Source organism: Cuculus canorus, chromosome Z, assembly GCF_017976375.1.
Source record: "Cuculus canorus isolate bCucCan1 chromosome Z, bCucCan1.pri, whole genome shotgun sequence".
Taxonomy (NCBI): Eukaryota; Metazoa; Chordata; class Aves; order Cuculiformes; family Cuculidae; genus Cuculus; species Cuculus canorus.
In genome coordinates this window covers 9,765,073-9,785,099 of record NC_071441.1, presented here as the reverse complement: position 1 = coordinate 9,785,099, position 20,027 = coordinate 9,765,073, and the positions used below count along the sequence as shown (strand labels likewise).

Here is a 20,027-nt window from a genome sequence, read left to right as displayed (position 1 = left end):
TGCATGACCTTGGGAATTCCTTGTCAACGCACATTAATCTTTCTACAGGAAAATAGTTTGAGGAATAGAAATTCATATTAGTTATTTGACTTAAAAAATATATATCTTCAAATGCTACATTGTAAATTTACAATTATTACCAGATATTTTATTGCCTAGTCTAATTTGGTGTAAAAGTATATAGTTACATAGTTTGGATCTATTTCTCTATTGAATACACTTTTTTAGCTCCTATTAAAATGAATAAATATGAGCAATGATTATAGAGGGGAAAATGGATTATAGGAATACATATGTAACGCGACAAGTATTTCTGCAAAGAAAAATATCCTCTCTTAAAGAGCTACAGGGGTACCTCAAACCGTTTTTGGTTTGTTGCTAACAGTTTTAGAAATTCAGTTCTTCACAGATATTGGAAATTCTTCTACTGTTAAATTTTTTCTGTCACCTTTCCAGGACTAATTTGTGGCCATTTTTTAAAATGTACTTTCATGGAGTGCTTTTACATACCTGTAGTGCTTATTTAGACAGATACGATATGAAGATATGCTATTCTGATGAGATTATTCACCAGGATAAGCAACTGTAAAATTGGAAAAATTATTAAAAAAAATAATAAAGTCAGTGAGCTATGAATATACATAAGTTAAGAAGCAACAGCATGGGACTAAATCCAGCATAGGTGGCATACTGTGAAATGCCATCATCTCTGTTTCCCATGTAGTTACTCTAAATAAGCAACTATCTATGCATGGTAAGGAGGAGATTTTAGTTGACTACGTGTTCACAAGACTAAGCCTTTACCTTTTAAAAATAAAAAACCACCCATGCCCAGTACAGCATAGAAACTGACCTCCAAAAATGCTAGGGTTTGATTTGCATGCCTGCTGAGCATGCTCTGCAGAGATCAGCACACCTGAAGCAAAAACCAAGTTTGGTAGTAGTATTATGATAATGCTCTGGAGATTTTCCATTACAGTTTGGCCAGTGTTACTTCAAAACCACATTATGGATGAAAAGATGTCACCATTGGGCAGAAATGGGAAGAATAGGTATGTTCATGCTCTGTAATTTTATGAAACAGAGGTTCTTGTTACTTACATCTGTGTAGAAGTGCAGTAGTTGAACTATTAGTAGAGGGACCTGGATAATGGTGTATTTCTGTTTTGGATTATTGGTATTGGAAATCATAACCCAAATGTTCTCAACTTGCAAAAATGCTTAGTTCACATTTTGAGCAAGGTATTTCTTCAATCTCTCCTCTCCTTCTTGGTTTGTTGATGTTTGTTCTCTTAATCTTTCCTTGGCTAGGCCATATCTGCCTATAGCTATAACTACCTAAACATGTTGTAGATATACAGACACACCTAATCTTGCTGCTTACCACAAAGGCCGTAATATACTTCCTTTCAAAGGAACAGCATTAGGAATGTTTTATCAGATCAGTCTTTAGTCTTTGTCAGCCTCCAAGCCAGCACTGGTCTTCTGGACACTTTCAGATGACAGACATGTCACAGCTATGCCTACGGTCATCCCTGGACACATGTCTGTTCTAATGATGTTACAGTATCAGTGATATCAACAAACACAGTTTAGACCTCAGCCTGCAGAAACAAAAGGGACGCAGTGCATGACTACTCCTTTACAGTGAGCGTATTACAAACATTTCATTCTAAGTACTGTAGCAAAAAATGACACTACTTTGTGCATTCTCACAAGCAATCATAAAGCTTTTGTCATTTCTTACCAAGTTGCTCTGCTAAACTTTTGCCTCTTTCAGTGAAGATTACCCGTTCATCCTCCATGTCACATTTGTTACCGACCAAAATAACCTGGGCATTATCCCAAGAGTATGTTTTGATTTGAGTTGACCTTAAAAGAGAGACAGAGAGAGAGAAGTCAAAGCAAATTCTCCGCAAATCAATTTCAAGCAGAACTGTAGCAAGACAAAAAATGACAATACTTATTTTGACATCTAGGGTAACATAATTCAGTTTAAAATTTCAAATAAACTAAGGGTTATCTGTCAGAAATTATTATTACAGGAATAACATCAACACAGGTTTTACTTCTGCTTGTTAAAACAAGACAGTCTTTTACTATTTTCTCCTTCCATCCACATTCTTCCTATATTTTTAGAAAGAAATGGCAACACTTTCTTCCACACAATTAAGAAAATATATTTTCACCTTTTAATGAAAACCTCATGAAATAAAACCAGATCTTTAAAACAAGATCAACAGGTTATATATTTCTTTTCTTTCACTTTTTAAGATCAAAGTCTAAATTTATCTGCAAAACTTCAAAGACTTTCTGTCTTCCTTCTCTTGTTTCTCTGCAGCATATTCACTATAGGTCTTTGACCTAGCAGGAAAACAGAACATTTGCACTGTGCATCAAACCATGGGTAGGGGCTGAGCTTGAACTTTAGTTTACCTTCCATTTAAATTATACAAGCCCTAACCATGACTACAGCTGAACTGGAGTATTTGAGGCCTTCTAACATCATGGGACTTTGAGTGCTGATGGTGAAATAGATTACCCTACAAAGCTCTCTTCTTCAATTTGAGTGCAATGCAGTTAACAGGCAACTTAGAAGCCTGCTTGTCGAACTCCTCAGTTGTTGACTGTCACACTTTGATGATACTCAGACCTCCTCCAGGGTTAGCCAGGAGTGATGCTGCTGGCTACCACCTCCTAACTGAGAGCAGTACCTGCCTTTGAAGGCAACACAGGGTGCAGCAAGCCTACTCTAAGCACTTACTCCTTGCCTTGGCTTTGTGACTGTCTCGTTTTAGGCTCTAAGTCAAGTGCTTGGTAGAATATTAATATGTCTTCTGCACCCATATAATCAATGGAGAGACATAAAGAAGTAGAGCATCTCTCTCTCTTTCTCTCCTTGGACCACACATGGTGCTTAAGAAAATTGCACTGGAATAGGAACTAATCTCCTTAACTACACATTTAGGAGAAGGAGAAGGCACCTGGAAGGGAAACCTGCAGTGCATGAGGGCCCTAAGTCTCTATGAGAAAAGAGAAATAGCTTCAAAAATCTGTCACCTAAATGTTTTAGAAACTGATCTGTGTGGATGCCAAGTTCACTAGTGACCTCTTCTTGTAACACAATTGTTATCTCTACATATTTAGATCCCTGTCTGCAAAATGATTCAGGTGCAAAAAAAAGGCCATTATGTAGTCCAACAACTGCTTCTAGTGAAAGACAGAAAATGGACCAAACCTCCCCAGCTGGCTTTGATTGTTGCAAGACCAGAGGGATGGACATGGCAAAAGCTATCTTTGTAGCTCTGAGTCCAATGCCATTGCCACAGGCCCAGACCCTTCCGCATAAGCCACACACCTTTAAGCTATGTGTGATGGGATTGCTGTGCCAGGCAGAGCAATATAAGGGTAAGAATCACACTGCCTTTAGGGTTGTTTTAATTCATCAGAATGACCAAAAAGAAACTGAAGCAAGCCCCACACATTTTGTGCTACAGATCGTTCCCTTAGGCCTGCTCTGATCTTTCCTTTAAGAAGTGAACACTGTGCTATTTCAAATCTGTTTTATAGTAATTTGAATAGGCACTAATAAGGTACTGTGACCATCCCTACATTTTACTAAAGATATAATTTCTCAGCAAAAAGGGCACTGTGCATTCATTTTGGCAGAAATGTTCTTTTGGAACCATGCTGAGTTCTTCTGGAATTTGTGGTTAAGCAAAATAGAATTATTATTATTTTCAACCAGAACTACTTTTGTTACCATAGCAACTTAGCAAATACTAGTATCTCAAATGTCAGAGGATGTTAGCACATTAAAGACTCTAAAAAAAGCTTAGCTTTAAACAGTTACGAGTTGGGGGTCAATTTGTTCCCCTTATGTCAGCAGGGAATTGAAGACGTTTCAAAGGCAAAATATAGAGTAAAAATACTAAGCTATTCAGAAAGAATTACTTGTGTAGTCGTCAAAGATGAACTATAAGAAATCGATCAATGAAGAAATAGAACCTGGAGAAATATTGTCACATAGTGCAGAAGGAATTAATTCAGTTTTGTTTTGCAGACTTAAGCTTCAGAGCCTTATATGAGTTTCTTTTCTTAAAGAATGTAATCTCCTTCATTTTGCTGCAGCCAGATTCGACTTTTTATTCCATGAACTACAAACTTGTGCATTCAAATGCTTCTCATTACCAAAGTGGCTTATTCCATTCTTAGACTTTTTATCTGGTTTGCTTATCTCATCTTCTAGTTATAAAGAATTATTTAAGCATCAAAAGAAGAAATCTTGTCCTCAATAACAATTCAAAGGCTCATGTTTTGCAAAAGCCTTGAGTGCAAAAATGCAACTGACTGTGCAAATCAGTCAAATATATCCCCACCCGACCTCACACCAGTAAGAGCTTGGATTCAAAGAATATAATAGGCTTATCACTGTTGTGATTTCTTTTACACATACATTTCCCTCATGGCTTCTACAGATTTTGATTCTCACAGTTCTCCACAAAGCCAACACACAGGTCATGTAAAAAAGTCATTTTACTGTTCCTTGCATGCATGACCTTTCAAATGACCAAGCCTTCTGATTAATCCAAAACAAACCATTGTCCTTGTGAAGAGCTTTAGCTTCAGGAAGCCTGAAGACCTGAAAAGGCAAAGCTGATGTTTGTAGTAAGCTGAACATAGCAATTCTTGTTAAGTTTCAGTAACTGAGTATATGTCAATAGTAATTTACACTATAAATCTTTCACATTCTAATCGTATGCTAGGCAGGCAATCTGCAAAATGCTCGGATTTTTATAATGTGTAGACACCAGAGGGGCAGATTAATGCAGGAGATCAATGTTCCATTACTTTCAGTGATCAACGCAAGACTTGTTCTCCCTGTACTGCAATTCTGCCATATTCTTTGTCAGAATAGAGCATTCGTTGAACGCTAATTAAAGCAATGCTATTTGCTTATGTTTAAACAGTGCTGTATTTTCCAGTACTGGTTTAAAGTACTGTAAAGTTACGCCAATAAAACTCCAAAAGAGTATTGGACTATTATGACAGAAGATTATCAAAGGTAATAGAGAAACTTTTTATTCTTTGTTTGATGGAATGAAACACTGTGAAAAAAAATGTTCAAAACAGAGTATTGTGTTTTGAACACAAAAATCCTATTTTGTTTGAAATGAAACCTACAGGAAAGACAAAGTTAAGTAGTTCACACTGATGTCTGTCCAAATACACATTGCTTCAGTGCTACTGTACTACCTAGTTCTGCTCCTAGAAAATGCCTGGCAATACTTGCTAGTTACAAAATAATCTTTTGAAAATATTGCTTTTTAGTTCAATAGTGTATATGAGGTTTTGTACAGCTGCCACTTCTAACACTGTCATTTACTGAAGGAGAGAATAAAAACAGTGTTGCTTAGGCAAAGCTATGCACTGTTACATCATCTTGCATAAGCACACAGGTTTCTAAGTGAAAATTACAACACTTCAAATGGTGAACACAGCATTACAAAGACCAAAGACACAACTATCAGGCACTACCTCCTCCAAGTCTTCTAAAAATATTAAATGTCAGTTCTGGTTATAAATAAGCATAGTGAAATGCACCTTCATGGCAGAGAGGAAGTAGTAGGTAAAAGGTCTATGTTGCAGCACATTATCTTTGGGAAAAGATCAGGTACAATCTTAAAAGGCTACATCTGTTCTTAGCTAATACTCTGCATGAGGTCTATAAAAGAATCAGTTAAATAAAGAATTGGTTCTAGCAGTAAGACCGAAACCAACCATGAAAGACTAAAACCTTCAAAGAAGCAGAAGGCTAACCTTCATGCAGCAGTGTGACTGCACCTCTGAAAATACAAAAGAGAACCCAAATGAGAGGACACCACATTCCTAGGGCTGTCCCAGGAGAGCCTCTGCCCCACTGTCCAAGTATGAAATGCATCACCATCAGTCAACATTGGAGACTTGTATGTCCAGGAAAGGGACTATTCATAAAGGCTTGTGATGATAGGATGAGGGGGAATGGGTATAAACTGTAGAAGGGCAGATTTAGACTGGACGTTAGGAAGAATTTCTAAGAATTTCTTCACCATGAGAGTGGTGAGACAATGGAACAGGTTGCCAAGGGAAGTTGTGGATGCCCCATCTCTGGAGGTGTTCAAGGCCAGGCTGGATGTGGCCTTGGGCAGCCTGATCTAGTGGGAGGTGTCCCTGCCCACGGCAGGGGGGTGGAACTAGATAATCTTTAAGGTGTCTTCCAACCCAAACTATTCTATGTTTCTATGATTCTATGACTGAGTATATGAGTCCAGTTGATGGAGGGACCTACGCTGTATGTACGTCTACACAGACACATGTTCAGGACAACCATACTGCTCTACTGGAGAGAAGAATGAGGTTGTTGGTGTTTGTGTTTCTGTTTGTGAGAACACTGTGTGTCTGTCTGTGATCTGTGTGGCTGATTTACATGTGGTACACACGTGTGTTCATGCACATGCCTGCTGGGAATACACCTTCAGCCTCACTACTGCTTGGACTTGGGGCATGGAGCTACAGCAGCCTTGCCTCTTTTATGCTTTCAGATTCAGTGTAATATTTTCCTCTAAGAGTTCTCACTTGGCTACATAGGGGTCACACTGCATTGTAACCTGGAGAAACAGCTACAGAAGAATAATCTGCAGCTTGTTGTGCTCACATATTAAAGGTTCCACCCAGTGATTTGCAAATGTCAGGGTTCACTCTGAACATATCTCCAGAGGATCACTTTTTACAAACTTCTATATATAACTTGGAATAGTCTAGTATATTCTCACACATAGACAGCAAGGACAGAGATAGCTGCAATCTAGGCACCACTGTTTGTACCTACAGCCCTCCAAGGAAGCCTGCCATCCTGGAGGGGCTGGTTTCTGTAGACTTTTTAGATGAATTATACAGTAAGTCACATGCATTGACAGCAGAGAAGCACCGTAATGAAAATGTTTTGGGGAGCGCCATGTATAATGTTTATTCCAGTAAGTTCAGGGAATGTGTCGTACTTCTGGTGTTCTTGTTTCAGAACGGAGTATGTAATTAACTGGAGCACATTATCCTGCCAGAAAAACACATAAAAAAGCAAAGAAAAAAAAACCAAAACCCCAAACCCCAATTCCAAACAAAAACCCAATTCAAAACAATACGAACAAAACCTCTACCAAAACCTTCTAATTTTTTCAAATTACTATTATGTTGAGTTCACCCTTAAAATTTTCCCATCTTTGTCTCCAGCAGTGCTTTCAAAGCCAATTAGCTGAACTATCGAGGAGTTCAGCTTAGTGATGGGACCTGGGATAGAGTCCAGGTTATCAGTTCTAAAACTTTGTCAGTTCATTTATGTGTCTGGTTAAGGGGAGCGTCAGAGAAACAACTATGAGTTTGGAGGTGTGTCTAAAAGCGTTCAGTAGCCCCAGCTGAGCTTGCTCCCTTTATTTTCAATTGAGTCTACCAAATGTCTGGATACTGCTGAGCAGGAATCATAGAATCACCCGGTTGGAAAGGACCCACTGGATCATCGAGTCCAACCATTCCTAACACTCCCTTAAACCAAGTCCCTAAGCACATCATCAACCCGTTCCTTAAACACCTCCAGAGAAGGTGACTCCACCACCTCCCTGGGCAGCCTGTTCCAGTGCTCGATGACTCCTTCTGTGAAGAATTTCTTTCTGATATCCAGCCTGAACCTCCCCTGGCACAGCTTCAGGCCATTCCCCCTTGTCCGGTCCCCTGTCACTTGGGAGAAGAGGCCAGTTCCCTCCTCTCCACAACCTCCTTTCAGGTAGTTGTAGAGAGTAATAAGGTCTCTCCTCAGCCTCCTCTTCTCCAGGCTAAACAACCCCAGCTCTCTCAGCCGCTCCTTGTAAGACTTGTTCTCCAGCCCCTTCACCAGCTTCGTTGCTCTTCTCTGGACACGCTCCAGAGCCTCAACATCCTTCTTGTGGTGAGGGGCCCAGACCTGAACACAGTATTTGAGGTGCGGTCTCACCAGTGTCAAGTACAGAGGGAGAATAACCTCCCTGGACCTGCTGGTGACCCCATTTCTGATACAAGCCAAGATGCCGTTGGCCTTCTTGGCCACCTGGGCACACTGCTGGCTCATGGTCAGTCGGCTGTCAACCAACACCCCCAGGTCCTTCTCTTCCGTGCAGCTCTCCAGCCATTCTTCCCCCAGTCTGTAGCGCTGCATAGGGTTGTTGTGCCCCAAGGGCAGGACCCGGCATTTGGCCTTGTTAAACCTCATCCCATTGGTCTTGGCCCAGCGGTCCAGTCTGTTCCGATCCTTTTGCAGAGCCTCCCCACCCTCCAGCAGATCCACGCTTCCACCCAGCTTAGTGTCATCTGCAAACTTGCTGAGGGTGCACTCAATGCCTTCATCCAGGTCATTGATAAAGACATTGAACGGGGCTGGACCCAGTACCGAGCCCTGAGGAACCCCACTTGTAACTGGCCTCCAGCTGGAGTTAACTCCATTGACCACCACTCTCTCGGCCCGGCCATCCAACCAGTTTTCAACCCAGGAGTGTGCGCCTGTCCAGGCCAGAGGCTGACAGTTTCTGAAGCAGAATGCTGTGAGAAACTGTGTCAAAGGCTTTACTGAAGTCCAAGAAGACCACATCCACAGCCTTTCCCCAATCCAGTAGTTGAGTCACTTTGTCATAGAAGGCGATCAGGTTAGTTTGGCAAGACCTGCCTTTCATGAACCTGTGTTGACTGGGCCTGATCACCTGGTTCATGCTTCGTGATAGCACTCAAGACCACCTGTTCCATGACTTTCCCGGGCACTGAGGTGAGACTGACAGGCCTGTGGCTCCCTGAGTAACCTCACAATGTCTTTGTAGCCCTCCTTATTCCAAAGGCCCAAACCAAATCCTACTTTTTTTTTTTTTTCCTGAGTTCCAGTCAGAGCTCTCTGTTCAGTCAGTCTTGGTTTCTTCTCTGACATGTTTTATTCCAGCACATGGGGACAGCCTACTCTTGTGCCCTTAAGACTTCTTCCTTGAAGAATGCCCAGGCTTCCTGTCCTTCAGGGCTGCTTCCCAGGGCACTCTGCCAATCAGTCCCCCAAACAGGCCAAAGTCTGCCCTTTGAAGGTCCAAAGTGGTAGTTCTGCTGACCCCCTTCTCCAAGAATCAAGACTCCTATCATTTTGTGATCACTGTGCCCAAGGCAGCCTCCAACAACATCACCCACAAAGTCTTTCTCTGTTAATAAAAACCAAGTCCAGTGGGGTACTTTCCCTGGTAGGCTCACCCAAAAGCTGCGTCAGGAAGTTATTCTCTAAACAATTCAGAAACTTCCTAGACTGTTTCTTTTACACTGCATTGTATTTCTAGCAGACATCTGGTAGATTGCAGTCCACCATGAGGACAAGGCTTAGTGATTGTGTGGCTTCTCCCTGCTGCTTATAGCATAATTCTGCCTCTTCATCCAGCTTGGGTGGTCTGTAACAGCCTTGTTGGCCTTCCCTCTGATTCTTAACTATATACTCTCAACCCTATTGTCACCATCATTAAACTCTACACAATATAAACACTCCCTAACATATAGTTACCTCACTGCCTCTCTTTCCTTGCCTACACCTATTCTGAAGAGTTTGTAGCCATCCATTGCAGTACTCCAGTTGTGCATGTCACTCCATCATATTTCAGTGATAGTAGCTATATCATAGTTTTCCTCTTGTACAACGCTTCCAGCTCCTCCTGTTTGTTGTCCATGCTAAGTGCATTGGTGTAGAGGGACTTCAGCTGGGCTGCTGACACTTTCACCTTCTTATAGGAACACCCCTTAATTCTTTTGAGGTGTTTCACTGGTGTTTACCTCTTGCTTACTGTTACCTCAGGAGTGCCCGGCTCACCTCTGTACAATTTCATCTATGCTCTGGTGTACCTGGTGTGCCTCAGGAACAGCCTGAGGGCTCTCACTAGCACCCTGTCCCTCTAACCTTGCCATGTCATCCCTTCAGCCTAGAAATATTCCCTACGCTAAGATGCAACAAGCCTTCCATTAAAACAACCTCTGATAAGAAGAAGAGGTGGGTTATTGTCATAGGGGACTCTGTTCTAAAGGGAACAAAAAGACCAGTCTGCAGACTGGATCCATTACAAAGGGAAGTTTGCTGCCTTCCTGGGGCCTCGATTAGCGATGTAGTGAGTAAACTACTGACTTTGGTCAGGCCCATGGATTATTATCCATTGTTGGTCTTCCAATTAGGTAATAATGAAATCTCAATAAAAAAATTAAGAGTAATTAAAAGGGATTTTAGGGCCCTGGGAAGTACGGTAAAGGGTTTGGCGGCACAAGCTGTTTTCTCCCCTGTCATTCCTACTACTGGCAAGGGAAAGATGAGGAAGTGCAAGGAAATAAATAACTGGCTCCAAACCTGGTGTGAGGAGCAAAACTTTGGGTTCTTTGATCATGGGTTGACGGGCAAATCACCAGGTTTGCTGTTGAAGGAAGTGGTACACCTGCCCCCAGGAGGCAAAGGGACACTCACCAAGGAGATAACATGGCTCATTTATAGAGCTTTAAACTAGATGTGAAGGGTGAGGGGCACATAACTAGGACTGATTGAAAAAAGCCTGGGAATGGCACTGCAGTTTCTGAGGAATGGTGCACTGGCAAGGACCCTTGGTCTGCCAAGCAATTCAAATGGCACCACAGAAGGGTTAGATTCAGTGAGTAGCTGCTTAGGAATTAAGACTGTTCCCCTTAGGATCATGGTGGGATCAACAGCCCAGTCAATTGCTGGTGGCACAAGAGCAGGCTGTCCCTGTGTGCCAGAAAATGAGCCAGCAGGAAAGAAAACCGGCCTGCCTGAGCAAAGAGCTCTGGAGGGAAATCAGGGAAAAAAGGAAAATATACAAACTTTGGAAGAAGGGCTGGGCAACTCATGAGGGCTACAACGATGAAGTGAGATCTTGTAGAGAGAAAAGCAGAAGCGCTAAAGACCGGTTAGAACTTAGATTGGCCCATTGAGTGAAAGATAACAAAATCCTTCTACAAATGTATCAATAACAAAAGAAGGACCAAGCAAAATCTCCATCCTTTACTGGATGCAGAGGGAACAATAGTGACAAAGGACAAGGATAAGGGTGAGGTGCTTAATGCCTTCTTTACCTTTTATAGTAAGGTAAGATGTTCCCTGGATACTCAAACTCACAAGCCAGTAGATAGAGAGGAAGAGCAGAACAAAACTCCCTTGGTCCAAGAGGAAATGGTTAGAGACCTGTTAGGCAAATTAGATATTCATAAGTCTATGGGGCTGGATGGGATTCACCTGAGAGATAGTATTAAGGGAGTTGGCGGAGATGCTTGCCAAACCCCTTTCCATCAACTAGCAGCAGTCCTGGCTGACTGGGGAAGTTCCACTTGAATGCAAGCTGACAGACGTTACACCCATTTACAAGAAGGACCAGAGGGTGGATCCAGGAAACTACAGGCTTGTCCTCAGTGACAGGGAAGGGCATGGAGCAGGTCATATTGAGTGTTATCATACAGGACAAACAGGACAACTGGGTGATCAGGCCCACTTAGCATGGGTTTACGAAAGGCAGGTCCTGTCAAACTAACCTGATTTCCTTCTATGACAAGGTGATTCACTTGATGGATGAAGGAAAGGCTGTGGATGTAGTGTACCTGGACTGTAGTAAAGCCCATGACACAGTATCTCACAGTATCCTACTTGAGAATCTGACTACCACTGGCCTGGACAGGTGCACCCTCTGTTGGGTTAAAAACTGCCTTGACGGTCAGGTCCAAAGAGTCATGGTAAATGGAGTTAACTCCAGCTGGAGGCTGCTAACAAGTGGTGTCCCTCAGGGCTCGGTGCTGGGTCCAGGCCTGTTCAATATATTTATTAATGACTTGGACGAGGGGATCGAATGCACCCTCAATAAGTTTGTGGATGACACTAAACTGGGAGGAAGTGTCAATCTGTTAGAGGGTAGGGAGACTCTGCAAAGGGATCTGAACGGGCTGGATCAATGGGCTGAGGCCAATGTGATGAGATTTAACAAGGCCAAGTGCAGAGTCCTGCACTTAGGACACAAAACCCCCACTACAGGCTGGAAAGACTGGCTTGAAAGCTGCCTGGAAGAGAAAAATCTGGGGGTGTTAGTCAACAGCCAACTGAACATGAGTCAACAGTGTGCTCAAGTGGCCAAGAAGGCCAATGGCATCTTTGCTTGTACCAAAAACAGTGTGGCCAGCAAGACCAGGGAAGTAATTCTCCCCCTGTACTCTGCACTGGTGAGGCCACATCTTGAGTACTGTGTTTAGTTTTGGGCCCCTTGCCTTAAGAAAGACATTGAGGTCCTCCAGCATGCCCAGAGAAGAGCAAGGAAAGTGGTGAAGGTGCTGGAAAACAAGTCCTGTGAGGAGCAGCTGAGGGAACTGGGGTTGTTTAACCTGGAGAAGAGAAGGCTGAGGGGGGACTTTATTGCTCTCTACAACTACCTAAAAGGTGGTTGCAGGGAGGGGGGTGTTGCTCTCTTCTCCCAAGTGATAGGTAATAGGACAAGAGGGAATGGCCTTAAGCTGCGTCAGGGGAAGTTTAGATTGGACATTAAGAAAAATTTCTTCACAGAAAGGGTTATCAAGCACTGGAACAGGCTGCCCAAGAGAGATGGTTAAGTCACCATCCCTGGAGGTTTATAAGAGGCAGGTAGATGAGGTGCTTGGGGACACAATTTAGTAGTAGACAGGTATGGTTGGAGTTGATGATCTCTGAGGTCTTTTCCAACCTAATGATTCTATGATGCTACAATTTGCTTGTCTCAGGCAAGTCCGATATTATCACCCACCACATTTAAGTCTAATTTAAAGCCCTGTTAATGAACCCTGCAAGCTTCCGAGCAAATATCATCTTTCTCTCTGAGAAAGGTTAATCCCATCAGATGCCAGCAAGCCTGATGCTGTGTAAGCCACCCTGTTGTCAAAGGATGCAAAATTGCAGTGATGACACCAGGCTTGGAGCCATCCATTAAAAGACAGAGTGCATCTGTGCCTTCCAGTATTGCTGCCCACAACTGGAAGGAGAGAGGAGAAAATAACCCATGCTCCAGATTCCCTTACTAGTCATCCCAGGGCTCCGAAGTTCTTCTGATTGCCCTTGGACTATGTGTTGCAGCTTCATCACCTCCTGCATTGAAAAGCAGTAATGGGTAATAGTCCAACGGCTGTATGAGGCCATGAAGTTTCCTAGAAACACCCTTGACATGGGCCCTAGGGAGGCAGTAGTCTTCCCTAAGGGGAAGGTCTATCTGGCATATTGGACCCTCTGTTCCACTCAGAAGGAAGTCTCCTACAACTATAACCTGCCTTTTCTTCCTTGTAGAGGTGGTTTTGATAAAGGCAGCAGGCCTTTCTGGCCTTGGTGGCACCTCTGTAGATTGACAGCTATGCTGATCTTCCATTGAGTGGTCTTCCACATCCAGAGCCTCATACCTGTCACACAGCGGCACTTGGGAAGGTGAAGTGGGTGAGGGCAGTGTTTGCCTGCCACCCGGAACACAGACTTGGCCCTATTCACTCCTTTCCTTTGAAGTACTGCCTTCAGCCTGCTGGGGAAGGGGTAAAGGGCCTCCTTGATCTTGCTTCTTTTCTGATGTCTGTGCCCGTTTCTGCCTCTCTTTCTCAGACTTCCTGATACTCCTCAGCCCTTCCACTTCCTCTTGTAACTCTGCCACCATGCTGAGCTGATCATCCACCTGGCCACACCTCACACCACTATTCTCACTACAGTCATCCCTTGCAGCTTTGAGAAACAGCTCAGGATCTTTCCTCACTTACTGGTAAGGAAAATGTGGATATTTTCATCATCTAAACTCAAACTATTGCTGCTTATTTAATCATTCTGGCATGCTCCAGCTGAAGGCCATAAAAGCTCAATGATTATAGCTAATACAAATTCTTGTACCTCCTGCATTTATAGACCCCTTTATAATTATTGAAGCAATTAGTGAGAACCAAGAAAAGCAAACAATAATGAAAATAATGATCAAAATAGAAATCTGAGTGAGACGAACCTGTGATAGGAATGGAGAAATTGTACCTCGATTCTTCTCATCAAGGATTTAAATCTAGTGAACATCTTAGTATCTCTACTTCTATCCAGAATGGATGATATATACTGAATTTAGGATGATTATTTTTAGTAATCACACCAGCACCTGCTGGCTGGAAGTGCTTATAAGATAGGACAGAGAATATACTAAGATGTCCCAGCAACACAGGGGTATTGAACATGGATGGAGGGGGCAAAGAAGGGGAACTAGGTAAATTTCTTCCACCCTTAGTATCACAAAGCAGCAAAGAAAAAGGGTCTGGGGAGAAGTGGATGTAATAGCATGGGATATGCCAATCCCTTTACTCTTGCAACAGACCAGGATATATGAATATTGTTCAGGACTGACTGTATTTGATGCGTCAGTTAAAAAACATTATGTTTTCTGTCAGGATTGAAGAGCAAATGAATTGAAAAATGCCTTATGATCATGAAATAAGATGACACTGGAGAAACCAGAATGCTAATGACTCAACACTTCCTTCTGACAGGCTTCATCTTCCTTGTGCAGAGCCAAACAGTTCACACCATGCAATGAAAGGCTACATGTTTAACTTTCCCTTGGAGGAAGATAAATTGATGATGCAGAAGCTGCATGACAGTTGTGACACTGACAGATTTCTGGTTCATTTTCAGCCAGAAGGCTAGTCAAAATGAACATTACCCACAGTATCACAGATTTTCAATGTTCTGGTAGGAACTGTGTCTACTTTAAGGAAAATAAATTTAGCTTTGCCAGCAAACAAACACAAAAGTATATGCTTGCTCAATAAGGTCTCCTCTTGGGAGTGCCCTGGAACTGCATTTAACACGGTGTAATAAGAACTGACATGGCATTGATTATAATACATAATTCTATGTGGTATCTAAGATAGAATCATAGATTCATAGAATCACTAGGTTGGAAGGGACCCACTGGGTCATTGAGTCCAAAATTCCTAACACTCCCTAAACCATGCCCCTCAGGCACCTCGTCCACCTGTTCCTTAAACACTTCCAGGGGAGGTGACTCCACCACCTCCCTGGGCAGCCTCTGCCAGTGCCCAATGACCTTTTCCATGAAAATTTTTTTTCTGATGTCCAGCCTGAACCTCTCCTGGTGGAGCTTGAGGCCATTCCCCCTTCTCCTGTCCCCTATCACTTGGGAGAAGAGGCCAGCTCCCTCTTCTCCACAAACTCCTTTCAGGTAGTTGTAGAGAGCAATAAGGTCTCCCCTCAGCCTCCTCTTCTCCAGGCTAAACAACCCCAGCTCTCTCAGCCGCTCCTCATAAGACTTGCTCTCCAACCCCCTCACCAGCTTCGTTGCTCTTCTCTGGACACGCTCCAGAGCCTCAACACCCTTCTTGTAGTGAGGGGCCCAGAACTGAACACAGTATTCGAGGTGAGGTCTCACCAGTGCCGAGTACAGAGGGAGAATAACCTCCCTGGACCTGCTGGTCACGCTGTTTCTGATACAAGCCAAGATGCCATTGGCCTTCTTGGCCACCTGGGCACACTGCTGGCTCATGGTCAGTTGGCTCTCAACCAACACCCCCAGGTCCTTCTCCTCCAGGCAGCTTTCTAGCCAGACTTCTTCTAGTCTGTAGCACTGCACAGGGTCGTTATGCCCCAAGTGCAGGACCTGGCATTTGGCCTTGTTAAACCTCATGCCATTGGTCTCAGCCCAGTGGTCCAGCCTCTTAAGATCCTTTTGCAGAGCCTCCTTACCCTGCATCAGATCCACGCTTCCATCCAGCTTAGTGTTAATTGCAAACTTGCTAAGGGTGCAAGACGGGAGGTAGGCATCACATAGCTACAATCAGAATGTTCTTTCTTTATAATCAACCATTTCAAGCTGTTCTTACCTCACGCATAGCAATGCCTTCCATGCAGAATGCTCTGCTGACTTATTTAATGAATTACGTTACATTTTTAATGCAATAAAGAAATAATTTTCTTAATAGTCCATGATTATATTTGGTGCCTTTTCTGTAATGTGTTGTTTCAAATAGGAGTGCCAAGTGTTTGTTGTTGTCAGAAGATTACTTTCTGACATTAAAATGCAAATCCATTCAACAACCGTATATGATATCAAATGAATATATTGTGGGCAAAAAGACTTTCCAGTTAAATCTGTAATTCTTACATATGTCCCTCTAGTTTGAGTTACAATGAAGGACCAGAAGCCTGCAGGGTATACTTAATTTGTATTAATTAGGTTGCAGATGTCCTTAATTTATTCTTTTTTGGCATCATGACTGCATCCTGTTTTTTTCCCCAGCTGTCAAATACACCTTGAAACTACATTCCAGTATCAGTGTAGCAGGAGCCCAATTATGCACTTACATTATAAAAAATAATAATATATATACACATATATATACATATATACACATTTATACATATTTATATTTATATTTATATTTATATTTATATTTATATTTATATTTATATATAAAAGACTGTGCTCTAAGTTAGTATCACACTTTGTGTTCCTCCTCCCCAATACCTCCTATGTGTGAGCTCTGATGGTCATTTCTTTAGAAGAAAAGCCCACCAGATGAGGTGTGTCCCTGTACCTGCAGAGACAGCACACTGCAGCTCACACTTAAACAGCAAGCATTAAGTCCTAGAACAGCCTTAGGCAGAGTAAGGTCCCCACATACAGTATGTCAGTCACCCTGACATTGCACACCCTGGAGGCTTCTATGTCATGGACACAGAGGACAGTGTACTCATATGGAAGCTCCTAACTTACTCCTGGGTGAGGCTGACTTTGGCTGCAGATGTGCAGAATTAATATAAGACAGTAAATTCTCTGTCAAAGTATTTCTTTCCTTTTTTGATGTGTAGCATGCACTCCTCCACGTTTTTTTAATACAAAAGTTGAACAGATGTTTACACAGACAGTGGAGAAGAGAAAACAAACACTGTGTTAGACATTAAGGCCAGAAAGATTTGCCAACTTACTGCTTTGTATTTGGTGTCATGATAAAATAGTTTAAAATACATTTCAATATTTAATTATTATTCACAAAGGTACAAAAGCCTCTCCTGCAAGTTTTAGTAGTGAGTAGACCAACTAATATAGCACATTTTTCACAATGGGACACAGTAATGTCACACATTAATAAAGAGTTTTTACATCACGTAAAATGCCCCAAGCTGTGTCATGCTGCGGGAAGTCATTTAGCAACTCACCACACAGACAGAAAGCTGTACATTTAAATTTTCTTCTCACTGAGAAACCTCCCATTAAATTATCATCCTTCAAAGCAACTATTACACATGTGCAGTCCACACAATCATCAAAAATAAGGGTTTGAAGGAAGATGGAAAAAAGTATTTAGAGGAAAATAATATTCATGGAAACAATAAAAGGCAAAATACATTGGCACATCTTTTGCCTATCCCCACGGTTTGATGTTCCAGATGCTTCCAAATAAACGATGCTGTTAATCACCGATTTATGTTGATTGCACAGATTGTCACTGGCACTCAGTAATGCCCCTAATCAATACAGCAGATCCTAACTCTGGTATTTGAAAAAAAGATAACGGTGAAGTAAAGTAGTACTGAAGTAATTTACTAAAGCAACTACAGCATCTGCTTGAATATATTACACTTCAAAGTAAATAAGTAATTTGCTGTCACTTAAAACCACATTTTTTGCTTGCCATTTTCATATATATATCAGGAAACAGATACAGATGCAGATGTACGTGTCCTCACATTTGTTATTTTTCTCTCTCACAGTGACTTGCTCTGGATAATAATAATAAAAATATAGTTAGTCTAGTAATACTGATACTGACCAAGTCCTTTTTGTCCTACATCTTTGTACGCAATACTTTCCTCTCTACTGCACCAACAATGTTCAATTAATCCTGGACTTCATTGCTCTGCCAAAGAGCCTTTTCTTGCATTTCTGGGGTTATCTGTTAGACTCTTGCCTTCAGCCCCACTAAGCACCTGCACAGCAATGGCATTGTAGAAGCAGCAAAGTTTTTATAGGCACAGTCAAATTCTTTCAGTGTGTAACAACATTGATAGTTCTGTAGCTATAATTCATCTGGGCCACACAGAGTTATTTTATTTTCTTTTTCTCCTTTAAATAGCAAATCCAGATTAATATTTGATACATATATATATGTAGCAACTCTCTGGTAAAAAGATATCCATATTTTAGGGAACTTTATATTAAACAATTCTCTGGAATTATGGATTGACCCTGACATCTTACTGTCATACCTCATTATAAAATTTGTTCATATTTGTGGCTATTAATCCCTTTCTGCCTTTTTCACCAGGAATGCCTTCCAAGATTCTCTTGCTTCTCAGATTTATTGTTTGGATTTTTATTGTTTCAGCTTCTATTTTTCAAGTGTAAATGAATTCTGCTAGTCCTTCTTTTGTATTTGATCTTGTTAGATCATTTTGGGTTATTTTTCTCATTTTCTATAGTGCATAAATGCCCTTACTAACAACTCAATCTTATATGCACATAAATGGGATTCTGAAATGCCTTTGTTCATGTTTTATTGAAGGGGTTAAACCAATCAAGCCTAATTTTAATCTCTGAGAAAGCTTACTTGGTCACTGAAACCACCTGTGATAAATCATCATGGACTATCCTTGTTAAAGATTCATACAACTTGCAAGCCATGTGTCAGGGCTACTATGTGAGTCATTTTATTTCTTGTTGATAAGACAGACAGCATTGTTTTACTAAAACATCAAGGATATGTTACTTGTGTAACAGTAGATTTTATACCAGAACTGGTATGAATCCTATCAGCATTTTGTCTTTAAAGTTACTTATCTTGCTATGTCCTAGTGGCAGTGCAAAAGAAACATTCAGAGCTATACTTGAACCCTGGGCATAAAAATGTGATTTCATCACTGTGGCTTCACTCCAATTCCTCTTTGGAAGTCATTTCCCTATGTGCCTGTACACATACAAGCACAAGAGATCTGAGGTCTGAAATTCTGAGTCACAATACATGTGGCCTAGTTTTCATCTATTTTCACAAACACTTGAAACAGAGCTGGCAAAATGGAAACTACCTTAATGTCACCATTAACTGACAATCAGATCAGAAATAATCAAATGAGTATGAGTTATATAATTGTACCTTTAATTTTTTTGAGGCCCTGAAGGTAAATTTTTAATTAGTCTGGTCAGCCTTTGTTTTTGCAATACCACTGATCAAAATTCATCTTGTGAAGGCTGCCAGGAGCCAGAGACCACAGGAAAAAACATTTGGCTGTCTACATCTTGCCTAGTGTGGTATGGCAAACTCTGCAAACCAGTACACTGCAGGATGATGGGAGGCATTAGCCAAAGCTGAAAGGAAATCCTGAGTATGGTGGAAGCTGTCAACAATACACGCAGGCATGAAAACAACTTTTTATTAATAAAATTGGAGACTGGATTTAAAACTTTCAAACTTTTGAAAACAGAACACAGCGGCATTTCAATATGATATAGCCTCACCTCTCCTAAAGCTCCTGCTGAACTTTCATAAATTAAGGTTTATCTCACTCTGCATGTGAGCACTTTAAAGCATATTGTTTAAACCATGTTAGCTAACATATTTTAAAGGTTACAGCTTCTCTTTGGTAATAAAAAAGAAGTGGTTAGAATCGTGTTATGAACACTTTGTCACTGGCTTCATTGGGAAGAGACTCCACTCAGAGGACGTAACTGTGTTCATTAAACAGGTGCTTGGATAAACAATAATCTTTGAATGGAAATCTTATAAGGGCAAGCACCACAAAATCAAAAGTTCATCAGTGAAATTGTTCTGTATCCCCAGAGTGAAGTAATGTACTAAAAAATCAGGAAAATTAAACACTTCCGATGCACTGTTCCAGAAATGAAAGCCTAAAATTGCACACAAGTAAGTGTGACTGAATGAATTGGGCAGGAGGTCTTTATAAAGCATGG

The 20,027-nt window shown here is 41.5% G+C and overlaps 1 protein-coding gene across 1 annotated transcript in view; it reads right to left on the bottom strand.

The window, feature by feature from the left end:
- The window catches only part of RAB3C (RAB3C, member RAS oncogene family), a 124,152-nt gene that overhangs the window by 17,384 nt on the left and 86,741 nt on the right, over positions 1–20,027 (bottom strand). Inside the window, exon 4 of the mRNA XM_054055113.1 lies at positions 1,748–1,872. Within this exon, the coding sequence (XP_053911088.1) occupies positions 1,748–1,872 (125 nt within the window). The remainder of the gene's footprint in view (positions 1–1,747; positions 1,873–20,027) is intronic.